The 14,013-nt window shown below is 44.5% G+C and overlaps 1 protein-coding gene across 1 annotated transcript; it reads left to right on the top strand.

Moving 5' to 3' along the window:
• Nucleotides 1-359: 359 nt before the first annotated feature.
• Nucleotides 360-13,752, top strand: LOC103798895 (ribonucleoside-diphosphate reductase subunit M2 B). The gene is made up of 9 exons (XM_009071178.1): nt 360-419; nt 526-681; nt 2,995-3,111; nt 4,031-4,164; nt 5,712-5,806; nt 7,818-7,951; nt 11,650-11,754; nt 12,837-12,950; nt 13,426-13,752. The coding sequence occupies exons 1-9, from the start codon at nt 360-362 to the stop codon at nt 13,576-13,578; spliced, it is 1,068 nt and encodes a 355-aa protein (XP_009069426.1). The 3' UTR covers nt 13,579-13,752.
• The last annotated feature ends 261 nt before the right edge of the window (nt 13,753-14,013 follow it).

The following is a 14,013-nucleotide window of genomic DNA, read 5'->3' as shown; positions in this document are numbered from 1 at the left end:
GACCCACACTGGTGTGCTGACTGGCCTCTGTCCGCCACAGGAGTCCATACACAAACCTCCATGAGGCACAGGGGTGTCCTCTGTCAACTGGGATCAGTTGTGTAATCTCATGGAGCTGTGCTGGCTGGTGGTCACAGCACTGTGCAGTGACCTCGCCCCTGTCTCCCTGTGTGTGGTACTGCAGTGGCTGATGTTGTCTCCCAGGGCAGATCTCCTTCTCATGCTGCAGAGAGGCTTTGTCTTTGGCACGTGGGTGTCAGGCATTTCCTGGCACTGGCACACCTGGGAGAGGGTGGTTGGTGTGAGCTGTGCTGGGTAGAGCTGAGCAGACTGGCAGTGCTGCTGCCCCAGCAGCACGGATGGAGGGCGAGGGGGCAGGTACCCCAGGGATGGGTACTGTGTCCACCCAAGGGGGGCAGGTGAGTGTCTGTGTGACACAAGGACCTTTGAACCACACGTTTGGGATATGGGGAAGAGGAGGAATCAGTAATGGTAACTTTGACCAAAACTGTGTGTTGTTTTCAGAGCTCCTCACCGAGTGCTGCTGAAAATGACTTGGACCCTGATGAGGAGCCTCTTCTCAGAAAAAATCACCGTCGGTTCGTCATCTTCCCCATCCAGTACCCAGACATATGGAAGATGTATAAGCAAGCTCAGGCCTCCTTTTGGACAGCAGAAGAGGTGAGCCCTGGGACCAGTGGGTTGGCACTGGGGTCCTGGTGCTTGTTTCTTAGCTCTGCTGCTGACTTCTGTGTTGTAAGTGTTGGAGGTAATTGCATCGAACATGAGGGGCCAGCGCCAAATCAGAACTCCCTTCACGGACAGTGGGAAGCAAGTTGCTTCCACAGGGCAATTCAGCAGAGCTGGTTTAGGTGTTTGGTTTAGGATGAGGTGGAATTATATCCTGGAGTTCTTCTCTGGTTATAAAGAGATCCTAAGTCTGATTTTGGTCAGATAGCTCTTACCCTGCTGTGGTCTCTGTACCTGCAGCTAGCTCCTTGCCCATGTAAGATGTTCTGGGCAATTTCAGGTGAATGCTGTTATTTAATATCAGGTACCTTAACTTCCAGAAACATGGTGTTAATCAGGGACACTTGCTAAAAATGCTTCTGACTCTTGATCTCCCTGGTGAGATGCTTGCACCATATTTATAATTCCAGCTGTGAGTTCTTCCCTGAGGTTGCTGGTTAGCCAGATCTGAGTAGTACTCAGCTTGCTTTGCTTGCAGCAGTGCAGGCTTCTGAGCACTGCACTGCTTTGGAGAGAATACCTGGCAGCAGAGCTGGTTGTTCCAACTCAAAGCTTATGCAGCCTTTGCTCGTTTGTGACCAGTGATCTGCTATTGCAGAGGAGTGAAATGAAGTCATTGAAACCAACAGTGAGGAGAAAGACTTGGGAGTGACGGTAGATGAGAAATTCACCATGAGCCCGCAGCGTGTGGTAGCAGCCCAGAAAGCCAATCATATCCTGGGCTGCATCAAAAGAAGTGTGGCCAGCAGGTCAAAAGAGGTGATTCTTCCCCTCTACTCTACTCTTGTGAGACCCCACCTGGAATACTGCATGCAGTTCTAGTGTCCTCAACATAAGAAGGGCATGGAACTGTTGGAGCAAGTCCAGAGGAGGCCACGAAGTTGATAAGAGGACAGTAGCATCTCCCCTATGAAGACAGGCTGAGGGAGTTGGGGCTGTTCAGCCTGGAGAAGAGAAGACTGTGTGGAGACCTCATAGCAACTTTTCAGTATCTGAAGGGGCCTACAAGGGATGTGGAGAGGGACTCTTTGTTAGGAACTGCAGTGATAGGACAAGGGGTAATGAGTTCAAACCGAAGGAGGAAAAGCCTAGATTGGATATGAGAAAAAAGTTTTTTACTATAAGGGTGCTGAGACACTGGCACGGATTGCCCAGGGATGTGGTGGCTGCCTCAACCCTGGTGGTGTTCAAGGCCAGGCTGGATGAGGCTTTGAGCAACCTGATCTAGTGAGGCGGTGCTCCTGCCCATGGCAGGGAGGGTTGGGACTAGGTGATCTGTAAGGTCCATTCCAACCCCTAAATTCTATGATTCTGTGAAGGCACTGTCTCTAAATAGGTCAGAAAGCATCCTGGGATGATGAGGAGCAGCTGCTCATAGAAGTGCTATTCCATTGCCTGCCTGGGAGGCTTGCTGCCCTGCTGCAGCAGAGATTGATTTAAGCCATTGAAGAAAAGGCATTTGAACTTCTGCCTCATCAGCATTTCCCTTTTACTATATTACTGGTTCCTTCTTAGACTGTCCTCCCATCTGTGCATGCGTTTCCAAATGAATTCTAAAGTTAACTGTAAAACTGGGTTTTGTGTATATGTTTATAGACACACTACAAGTTTATGTACACATGTATACACATCTAAGTTTTTAGGCATCCTTATTTTTCACATCTGGCTCTACTTAACTGTTGCTGTGGTTCAGAAATCCCTCAAACAAGCAAGCAAAAATGGCCCATGTGGAGGAAGTTGTGGTTTTCTACCATGGCTAGAGTTCTGTCTGGTAGATGAGCAGTTGCACAGCATTTGCTCCATGCCATTCTTTGACAGGATGGAGCCTGAACACCTGCCAAAGGCAAAAGTCCTCTCAGTCCATCTTTTGGCATGCTTGGGTATAGCTTTCCTGGAGTATCAGCATTTATTTCAAGTAAAGTGTAAGTGTTTCAGAGTCAGCTGTTCATACAGCTAATGCTTTTCAAAATCTGATGGCCTTCTTCAATAGACACTGATTTTTATTCCAAATTACAAAAGTGTAAACTGTGAAGCAAGCACATGAGCTTACTGTTGCAGAGGGAGACAGCAGTACTACAGTGTGTCTGTTGTCTTTTACAGTCACATGTATTTAAATTCTCTACATGTAAAGATTTGAGAGCAAATGCCAAAACTCTGGCTCAGTCATTTGACTGGGCTGCTTCTGTTCTTACAGGATGGCAAACTCAGAAGGGAAATAATGTTTTTCTTTTTTCTTTCCAATAGGTTGATTTGTCAAAGGACCTTCCTCACTGGGACAAGCTGAAAGCAGATGAAAAATACTTTATCTCTCATGTTCTGGCATTTTTTGCAGCCAGTGATGGAATTGTAAATGAAAACCTGGTGAGAAAGATTTGCAGAGGGCTTGAATACTTATTTTATTGGCTTACTGACTTTTCGTTTTAGCTTTCTTGCATTAAAGCATAGGTTTATTAAATGTGCAGGTTTTTTTTTCCTTTCCATCATCTCACCTTTGCCAAGGGGAAGAAGCAGCTTGTTCTTCTGGGAGTAGCGTTTGAGTTAAATTGGGTCAACTGTGGTCAGCAGGACTCCAAATCTCATCACTCTTGGACATAGTTTTTAAGTTCAGCCCCTGCTTGGCTGTGTTGATCTGCATTTTGGAAAGAATTACTAGAACGCCACATTTCTTCCTGTATTCGTGTTAAATAAGAAGTAGGGAGGGATTGTGCTGTGCCATGGTCTGTATTCCTCCTTTGGGCAAAATCCATTTTGCTGTCACTGAATGGCATCCTAGAATCTTCTAGGGCTGCAGGTGGGTGCTGCTAAGTAGGTGGGGAAATCTTTCTGCTTAGATCTGTTCTGGGCTGGAGAATAGCTCACCACAGGTTATCAGTGGTATCTGTCTGCAAATGCCCAGTTTAAATCTCGAATGTCTAGAACGTGTAGAACATATGTGCATGTATTGCATGAATACAACTTATGTCATAAGGTTTATTTTTTTAACAATGAACAAAAAATATGAGACTTTGTTCAATATGAAGTATTTAGTATTGCAGTATTTTGCTGTTCTCCTGTGTGCTGTGCCTTCATGCTTCAGCTCTCTATCCAACTTGCATAGCAGATGTATTTATTTCTAGCTAGCTTGCTTTACATTCTTCATCACATATCTATGAACAAAGTAGGACTAAACTGCTCCCATCCTGTCTCTGTGGCAGAGATCTGTTGTCTCTCCTGTTAAGCTCAGAGTAGTGTCACAGGACTGTTTTACTGTACTCATTGCCATGCTTTCTGGTTTTGGTAGGTTGCACGTTTTAGTCAGGAGGTGCAGATCCCAGAAGCTCGTTGTTTCTATGGCTTTCAGATTCTCATTGAGAATGTTCACTCAGAGATGTACAGCTTGCTCATAGACACCTACATCAAAGATCCTGAGAAAAGGTAAACCTCTGGATGTGTTTCAGACCTGTGGGAAATCTGTCACCTAGGCCAGTGGCACTGTTGTTGAGGGGCAGCAGCAGCAGTTGTCTTCTGTTTCATTACTGGGGAAGGTTCCTTAAAGCTTTCAAGGCCTGCACACCTGACTCCCAAAACAGAGAAGAGTATTACTGGCCAAGACTTGTGTGGGAGTGTCAGAAGGGTAGTTAATTCTTGTAGAAATCTTTGCAGGTAGTACAGACTATGTGAAATGTTGTTAAAGGTTAGATGAGCTCCTTGTGGTTATCATGCTCATGCAGTGCTTGCTCTCACATCAGCAAAGGATTGACCTGAGGAAACTGAGTGCTTGTGATCCAGCTGGTGTTTCAAATATGCGGCTTTTCTGTTTGTTGGTGCAACTACTTACAACTTCAACTGCTTATTTTTGAATGACTGAGTTCTTTGGAGGGCCCTATCACCTTTGTTGCCTGAAGAACTTCCTAGTCCAAAGAGTAATACATTTGAAAAGCAACAGTTTCCCTCAGAAACTCCACTGTGGTGATAGTCAGGCAGAGCTTGGCTTCCCATAGTGGCATCGGTGTGGTGACAGAGGACTGCAAAGTTTTCTTTCACGTGTTCAGCATGGGAACAGAGTCTGTGCACATGGGAATTGCCCAGTTCCTTTCATGGAGTTGGGCAAGATGAGGTTTTGCTCACTGGCTAGGCTTGAAGTCTGAGAGGCAATATGGTCTGGTGGGTGAGCACTCCTGGGATGGGACGTTTGAGCTCACTTCCCATCTCTGCAGCTTGCCTCCTCTGAGCCCTGGGTTTGTTGCTTTCTGCACATCTGCCTCCCTCTGCCCTTGTTACCAGCAATCATGTCGTGGTTTAACCCAACAGGCAGCTAAACACCACACAGCTGCTTGCTCACTGCCTTCCCCTGCCCACTGGGATTGGGGAGAGAATTGGGGAGAAGGGTAAAATTCAAGGCTTGAGATAAAGGCAGTTTAATAGGACTGAAAATGAAAATCATAATAATAGAGTATACGAAACAAGCGCAATGCAATTGCTCACTGTCTGCTGACTGTTACCCCTCCAGTTCCCAAGCAGCAGCCCACAGCCAGCTTTCCCCTTAGTTTATATTCTGAGTGTGATGTGATATATGGCTTGGAATATGCCTTTGGCCATTTGGGGTCAGCTGTCCTGGCTGTGTCCCCTCCCATCTTCTTGTGCCCTCCAGCCTGCTCACTGGTGGGGTGGGGTTAGAAGCTGAACAGTCCTTGACTTAGTGTAAACACTGCTTGGCAACAACTAAAACAGTGTGTTATCAACATTATTACCATCCTAAATCAAAACCACAGCACTGTACCAGCGACTAGGAAGATAATTAACTCTATCCCAGTCAAAACCAGGACAGATCATCACCCCTTTGGGGTGGGAATGGTCTCTTACTGGGGTTAGTTCAGAGCCTTGAATAATGGGATCCTCTGTCTGGTAGAGCCAGTAGGGACAACCAGGGCAGATTTACATAAATCACTATTTTAATGTTTGCTCTTTGTTTTCTTTTACAGGGATTTCTTATTTAATGCTATTGAAACAATGCCTTGTGTCAAGAAGAAAGCAGACTGGGCTCTCAAGTGGGTCGAGGACCGAGAATCCACTTTTGGTGTGTATCTTCTTAAAAACTTGTTTCTGTTGCATATCACAAACTAATCCTCTGTGAGTAAGTTGCATATCACAAACTAATCCTCTGCACCCCTGGAACATGAAATTAAATTCTCCACAGAGGTAGTGGCTTCTAGATCTCTGGTTTAACTAAAGAACTAGAATTAGCTTCTAGTGAGCATGTATGTTTTTACCTTCAGCTAAAGAATTATAGTCATGGCAATGCCCTCTGAAATCATGTTATGAAAAATGCTTGTGGGTTTCTTTGTTTTTCTTTATACAGAACAACTCTAGTTTCCTCAGGTTTTGCTTGTAGACCTTATTTTCTAGTTTTGATTATTTCTTCCAGTTGGCACTTATTTTGTACTTCAGTGTTCAAAACTGGGCAGCTAAAGTTGTGCAAGTCCAAGTGCATTCTGTGTTCATATAGACAAATCCATGTGGTTTTTTGTAACTGAGGCATGACTGAGCCTGGACAAAAAAGATTCAAGAACCATCTGTCTCTGATGTTTCTGGTTTGCTACTGGGAGCAGGTTTCTAGTTTTTGTATCTCATTTCAGAGCTGGGACACTGGCTCACCTTCCATCAGCATGGAGCAGGGCGTCCTTTCCAGTGTTCTGCGTTCAGCTGACAGTGTTGACTCTGAAGGGTGTGCTGTAGCTGGAATGCATAATGGGTGGACTCTGGTGAATGTTTAAACCAAACATCCTCTATCTTTTGAGAAAGTGATGGAGATGGAGAGATTCACCCAGGCAAACTGAACAAATCTGAATATCATTCTTTGCAGCATCTGTTGCTCACAGCTCTTGTTTGAATGGGGTTCTTTTTGTAGGTGTAGATTCTCCTAACCTGGACCATCCCAGTGCCTTCCCAGTCTGGCTTTGTGTGCTGTGTGTGGAGACCCTTCATCATCTTCTTCATTCAGCTCCCAGCAGTGTGGGGTTTGCCAGGAATCAGAAGGTTCCCTAACTCTAAAAGCAACATTCCCCCACACCCTGTCCCCAAACTTCATGCATTCTATTCAAATTCATACTCAGTTCTGTGCTTCATTAAACTTATATTGTATGAGCAGCTTCCTCCAGTCCTCTGCAGAAGTAACCTAGGAGATTTTTAGTGTTGCCAGAAAATGTATTTCCTTAAAAACTTATGTGATACTCCTAAGTTTGTGATCTCTCCATGCTTTTTTCCTAACTTGAATTTCTTCAGATGAGCCAGCAATTGGAATTTGTATCTCACAGAGGAAGTGGAACTTCTGGCTATTTTGGGGTTATTTTATTTTTTAAACAAAATTCCATACAGTTCTCACTTGGAAAAGGCACCCTCACTTAGTGCAAAAGCTCTTCATGTTAGAATATACCCAAGGATCTTGTGAAGCTGTTTAAAATAGTGTACATGGAATGATGTGTCTTCACTAAGTGGTCAGATGGTCTTGTAGTCTGAAGAAATATACTGCTATAGAGAAGAGGGAGAACTGGGACCAATAATGCTGTGCTTTCCTTGGATGAAAGGTGGGACAACAGTTATTTGTGCCATGATGAATTATGTTCTGTTCTCTTCCAGTATTGTAAGAATATAGTTTTAAGTAGATTCTCAACATGCAGAAATTGAGGTGTAGGGTTTTTTGTTTCATTTATAGGAGGTTGACCCTTCTCTCAGTTTTGTCTGTCAGTTACACAGCCATTTTCCGGCCTTTCAGGAGAAAGAGATAATGAAGTGCTAATGTCTTGGCCACTTTGGACAATTACATTCTTTGGCTTCTGACCTGTGGCAGTTGCAGCAGGTGCCCTGGTTCTTCATTTCTGCTGGGGTTACCTGTGGTTAAGTGCTGTTGCGTGTGTTAGACCCTGTATGCCTCGGGATCTGCTGAAGGATGTGGTCAAATACAGCACCTGGTGCTGCAAAGGGGATTGCCCCTCTCCAGCATCAGTCTTTCTGATGCAAATAAATCGTGCATTTTGCTGATGAGCAATACAGTAATTTGTGTCTAACTAAAAGTGTGTTATGTTGAACAGGTGAGAGAGTGGTTGCCTTTGCTGCAGTGGAAGGCATCTTCTTCTCGGGTTCCTTTGCTGCTATATTTTGGCTGAAGAAGAGGGGCCTAATGCCTGGACTGACTTTCTCCAATGAACTTATTAGCAGAGATGAGGTAATGTGGCTTGTCCTACACACTGTTTGGGAAGAAAAGTGAGCTTCTGGGGAAGGGCAGAACTATATTCATGAAGAACCCATAGCCTGGACAGAGAAAGGGGAAAGTAGCAGACTTGTAGCTGCAATTACAGAATCATAGAATCATTTAGGTTGGAAAAGACCTCTAAGATCATTGAGCTCAATTGTTGACCTAACACTGCCAAGTCCATCACTAAACCATGTCCCTAAGTGCCACATCCACACATCTTTTTAAATCCTTCCAGGATGGTGAGTCAACCACTTCCCTGGACAGCTTGTTCTAATGTTTGATAACAATTTCCATGAAGAAGTTTTTCCTAATAGCTAATCTAACACAACTTGAGGCCATTTCCTCGTCCTGTTGCTTGTTACTTGGTAGGAGAGATTGACTCCTACCTTGCTACAGCCTCCTTTCGGGTAGTTGTAGAGAGAGATGTGGTCCCCTCTGAGCCTCATTTTCTCCAGGCTAAACACCCTCTGCTCCCTCAGCCACTCCCATTACTGACTTGTGTTCTAGATCCTTTCCCAGCTTTGTTGCCCTTCTCTGGACACTCTTCAGCACCTCAGTGTCCTTCTTGTAGTGAAGGGCCTCAAACTGAATACAGTACTCAAGGTGCAGCCTCACCAGTGCCAAGTACAGGAGGACAATCACTGCCCTGGTCCTGCTGACCACACTGTTTCTGATATCAGCCAGGATGCCTTCTTGGCCACCTGGGCACACTGCTAGCTCATGTTCAGCCAGCTGTTAACCAGCACCCCAGTTCCTTTTCCACCAGGCTGCTTTCCAGACACTCTTCCCCAAGTCTGTAGCACTGCATGGAGTTATTGTGACCCAAGTACAGAACCCAGCCCTTGGCTTTGTTGAACCTCATACTATTGGCCTCAGCACATTGATCCAGCCTGTCCAGATCTCTCTGCAGAGCCTTCCTGCCCTCCAGCAGATCAACACTCCCACCCAATCCGGTGTCTTCTGCAAATTGACTGAGGGTGCACTCGGTCCCCTTGCCCAGATCATCGATAAAGATATTAAACAGGACTGCCTACTGGGGCCAGTAACATATATATAGCTTATGTAACATAACATAACTGAGCCCTGGGGAACACCACCTGTGACCAGCTGCCAGTTGGATTTAATTTCATTGACCATGACTTTTTTGGCTTGGCCATCCAGCCAGTTTTCTACCCAGCAAACAGTTCTAATTCACTTAAAGCCTAGGTGCTGCTAGGTCCCTCAGCAGAAATACTTGTTTTTAAATAGAGTAAACATAAATATTAGCGATACCCCAATGCATATAGTATTATCAAAAAGGTAGACTTTTAAGAATGAAGGGGATGTTTGTTTTCCTGTGCTGTGAAGGGAGGCACAGACCTGGCTGCTCAAGGAGAGGGGTGGAATTGCATGGTCTCCAACTGCAGTGGGGGCTGACTGGGGCAAGGACCTGGCTAGGTATGTGATACTGAGCCTTGCTTTGCCTCTATCAGTCAGAGCCTTGCTTTGCTCTTCATTCAGGTTTGAGTGTCCTCTTCGTACCACTCCTCACCTGCTCCTGGTTGTGTGTATCAGAGCCTGCAGATAGCTGCCTGCATCTGTCACCAGGCCAGCTGTGGCAGGTTGCTGCATAAGCAGTGGGTATCACTCCTGTCCATGTTCTTGTGTTGCTGCACAGCAATAGGATCTCCTGGGAAGGGGCAACTGCAGATTTGCCTTGAAGGGGAGTGCTTCTTAACTTCAGATGTGAGGTGTCTGAGGAGCTGCATATCAGCACACCAAATGTGGCAGGCCAGGTGCTGGCAAGAGCCCTTTCTTTTCACAGCTTCCTGCATTTCTGCCTGCCAGTTGGCAGCTGTGGCTTATGGCTGGGGCCTGTGCACCATGCTACTTACATGGCTGTCAGCACTGAAAAAGCAGAAAGATCAGCTTTGTATGCAGTATAAACATGCTAGTGGTTGTAACTTACAAGAGAATAAAGAGCTTTATCATAATAGAAGTAATTTTCATGGCTTAGATAAACTGATTTGAAATGAGACATAAAAGTGATATGATCAGTAGGCAAAGCCAAACGGTTCTTCAGCCTTGACCTTCCTTTTGTCTTTTATGAGTCGTCATGAATTGATCCATTTGAGCGAGAAAGGATTTATTTGTGAGAAGGATCACTTGCTGGTGTATGAGTGTAACTGTACTTTGTAGAGTTGGGCACCAAAAGACTGAATTTTTCTCGAGCTCCACTGGCATAATTCCAACTGCTGTTACGAGTAAGGCTTAGTGCACGCAGCACCTGCGTTGAAACCCAGGAAATGCTGTTACAGAAGCAGTGGCAGTAAAAAGAATCTGCAGTGGAAAACTCCACAAACTGTTTCTTGATCCACCTGAACAGATAAAAGTTCAATGCTCGATATGTTTTTTGAGCTGCAGACTCTGTTCCCAGGCTGTTCTTTGTGCTGGTGCATCTCTGATTCTTAGAGGTTCAAAATTGGTGGGAGCACCAGTCAGCAGAGCAGTCAGAAGCTAGGCATGTCCTGCATCCTCCTGGTGATGTTGCCCTGGACAAGACCATGGCAAGCCTTGCAGCACCTAATGCTGTCCCTAGATGGGGGGATATTTCCCAAATTATGTTATTTCAGGGCTGTTTCATGACCTGAATCACAAGGCTTTTACAGCCTTTTCAAAAAAGTTTTCACTTCCTTGCTTTGTTTTGACCCTTGTTAATGATAGTACTGGTTTGTGTTGTCTGTAGCCCATAGACTGCCAGATGCTTCTGATTGTTTTTCACTCTGGATGTGCCCTCATGATGCTTATTGGCTGTAATCAGCACCTTGCTGTTGTGAGGAGAGACGGTGGCACAGTGCTCCTTTAGTCTGGCAGTGGTGGGTACGGCTGAAGCCAGAGGCTCAAGCTGTAGCCAGGCAAGTCAAATAGAAACTGAGACACTTCTTGGAGCAGCTGTCTGGTACCCCACCTCAGACTGTGAGGGATTGCTCATCTCCTGATGTTGTCCTGTCTTGGCTGGACTCTTCTGGAAATCCTGGAAATGAGCAGTTTACTGGGCTCTGTGCAGGATAGCTGGGTGAAATGTGAAGGTGGGTATAGCTGGGGCATGGTACTCGATAAAGTATTCTAAACCTATTAATGTTGTGATAGCAAATTCGTCAGAGTAACTGCATGTTATATGGAGAGATAATTTGTTAATCTTGGATTTGGTGACCAAATTATTTTCAGAAATGAAAATGCTGCAAGGAGAAGCAAGGGAAGAAATGGTACTAAAAGAACTTAAACCAAGTACAGGTATCTCAAAACAAAGACCGGGTAGACAAGTCTGTGTTAACTGGCAGGCAGTTTTGCAGGTCTTGATGTAGGAATCTATGCAAAATCATCTCTGACAGGAGACAGGGACCCAGCAGGGCTCTGTGTATTAAGATCTCTCACAGTAGAGCAGCCCTCAAAAGATTTTTACCTGAGAAACCTAACTGCTAAATGTTACTTTGGCACGGGTGGCGTAAGTTGGCTTTCAGATGTCACTGGGCTGTAAACTAAGTGCCTGCTACATGTGGTAACATTAAGACTGTCAAAGAAGCAGGAGGCTAGGAAGCTTCAACCTGAATAAGGCTACCTTGAAGTAAGAGTGACCTATGTGGAGGAGGGAAAAACTGACTGTTTTTTTCATTGTTCGCTTGTTTCAGGGTCTACACTGTGATTTTGCTTGTCTAATGTTCCATTATTTAGTGAACAGACCATCAGAAGAGCGAGTCCGTGAGATCATTGTTAATGCTGTTGAAATAGAGCAGGTAAGCCTGGCTGGGACAGCACTGTGGGCAGTGTGCAAGCAGTCTGATGTGTGAAATAAACAAATTATTCTTCTAGCTTTGGGATTCCATATTTGATACTTGGCTCAGGCCTGGCTCCCTGATGATACCATCCTTTCCCTCTTCCTTAATGATGACGATAAGAGCCAGAGACCTTCTGATTCAGTTGTCAAGCAACTGGAAGAAGCTGAAGCTGGCAGCTGGTTTCCTCCTTAAGGACTGAAAGGAAGAACGGCTGTCTTATTTGATATTGAACACAATAGTTCCAGTTGGAAGGGATCTACAACATCTAATCCAACTGCAGCTATCTCTTAGAAAAGGGTTTGCATATCTCTGTCCTTTCATGATCTTTGTCTCTCCCTGCTGTACACATCTCTGCTTATCCTCGGGAGAAGACAGGGTATGTTCTGGCCATGTGTACTGTGTGGGGTTCTGACTTTTTCTGAGGTTAGTGTCAGGTTCTTTCACATTAAGTGCTACCCATCTTCAGGTACAAGTTTCTGCACTACTGAGTGTTTGGCAGTATTGTAGTTTGCTCTTTCTTTTCAGTTGTCATCTAACTACTGTGATGATGACAAATGCCCCAGCTTTGTCTCACAGTGCTGACAGGTATTGCATCAGTCCCTAAACATATACATGGCTAGGTTCAGCACTCGTGTGTTGCTATCCTTTCTCATCTGTCATTCTATAATGACTGAAAGCCGAGGAAAACTGGTGATTTCTGAATCTGTTCCTGCTCGCACTAGTATGGTCTGTAGGTTTTACTGAAGTTGAAGATTACACTGAAGCTGATGCTGGAGGAGTGGGGAAAGGCAGATGAGAGGGGCAGTAATAAGAATCCTTGTGCCTTTTCCAGAAAAACATGCTAAAAATAAAGGAAGATACAAACAGCTACTGAAAACAGAAGACACTTGTTGAGTTTAGTGATGGAAGTTATTTATTCAGACAACTGCCTGGGAAGCCTGGAACATCACAAATCATGTTACTGTGAAACACAAGTGTCTTCTCTCCTTTGCCTTCTTAAACTTCAATTCTCTAAATGTTGTCTGTATTTTAACTCCTAGGAGTTTCTAACGGAGGCATTACCTGTAGGTCTGATTGGAATGAATTGCACCTTGATGAAACAATACATTGAATTTGTTGCAGACCGGTTGCTAATGGAGCTTGGGTTCTCAAAGGTAAGGGATGCAATTCCCTGAAATGCTGGTCTGCCAGGACAGCCCAGGGAAGCTGTCAGCACAAAGCACTCTGAACGTGCCTGGGAGCAGGTCATCTTTAGTGCATGGACTTTGTGTAAGTGACAGTCGAAACCACAGCATTAATATATATGCTTCACTGTTTAAAAGAGCAAGAACAATTTAGGCCATTGTTTCCCTTCAGCTGCTCAGCAGGTTTGTAATGGGAAACTTACACTGTGCTCAAGTGCTGCAGGCCTCAAGGAACAACAAGCACCTTGCACAGGTGAACTTCACCACAGACCAATCTCCTGGGAGTGGCAGTACTGCATTTGCTTAGATAGGTGTCCGGAGATCCTACAGCATATTGCAGCCAGGGATGATCTAGTTTGAAAGGGTTTGATTTTGTTTGTTGGGTTCTTCTAAAGCATTATTACCCTGTCAGAATCACCAGTGTAATAGTGTTTTCCTTCCCCAGGTCTTTCATGCAGAAAATCCTTTTGATTTCATGGAGAATATTTCTCTGGAAGGAAAAACAAATTTCTTTGAGAAGAGGGTTTCGGAGTACCAACGTTTTGCTGTGATGTCAGAATCAATGGACAATGTCTTCACTTTGGATGCAGATTTTTGACAAATTGGCAAATGAATGGTGACTGTTTCCCTTTTGTCATCTCCCTTTCTGCTGTGAAATTGACTTAATTTCCCCACCTGCAGTCAGAGTCTACTGTGATTTTTTTTTCTTGGGTTTTCATGTTGTTTGTCAGAGAAGTAAATACATTTCTCTTTGTCTCATCTAAAAAAAAAAAGGGAATCCTTTTTAAAAAATTTCTATGGCTTTGTAAAAGGATGGGCTTTTTAAGATTCCCTTGGCTCACCTGCTGTCATCACTGTCTTTAAAAATTACCTGGATACTACTACATACGCTCTATGTATATATGTTGCTATAAATTATTTTCATGTTTTCTGTTTTCATATTTATAGATTTGTCTAGAGTAAAAGCTCTTGTTTTTCATCCTGCTGCAGATAAAGTAGTAATTGAATGTGGGAAGACATTAAGAATTCTGAA

This window comes from Acanthisitta chloris, unplaced genomic scaffold (assembly GCF_000695815.1).
Source record: "Acanthisitta chloris isolate BGI_N310 unplaced genomic scaffold, ASM69581v1 scaffold1533, whole genome shotgun sequence".
Taxonomy (NCBI): domain Eukaryota; kingdom Metazoa; phylum Chordata; class Aves; order Passeriformes; family Acanthisittidae; genus Acanthisitta; species Acanthisitta chloris.
This window is presented reverse-complemented; position numbering and strand designations above follow the sequence as displayed.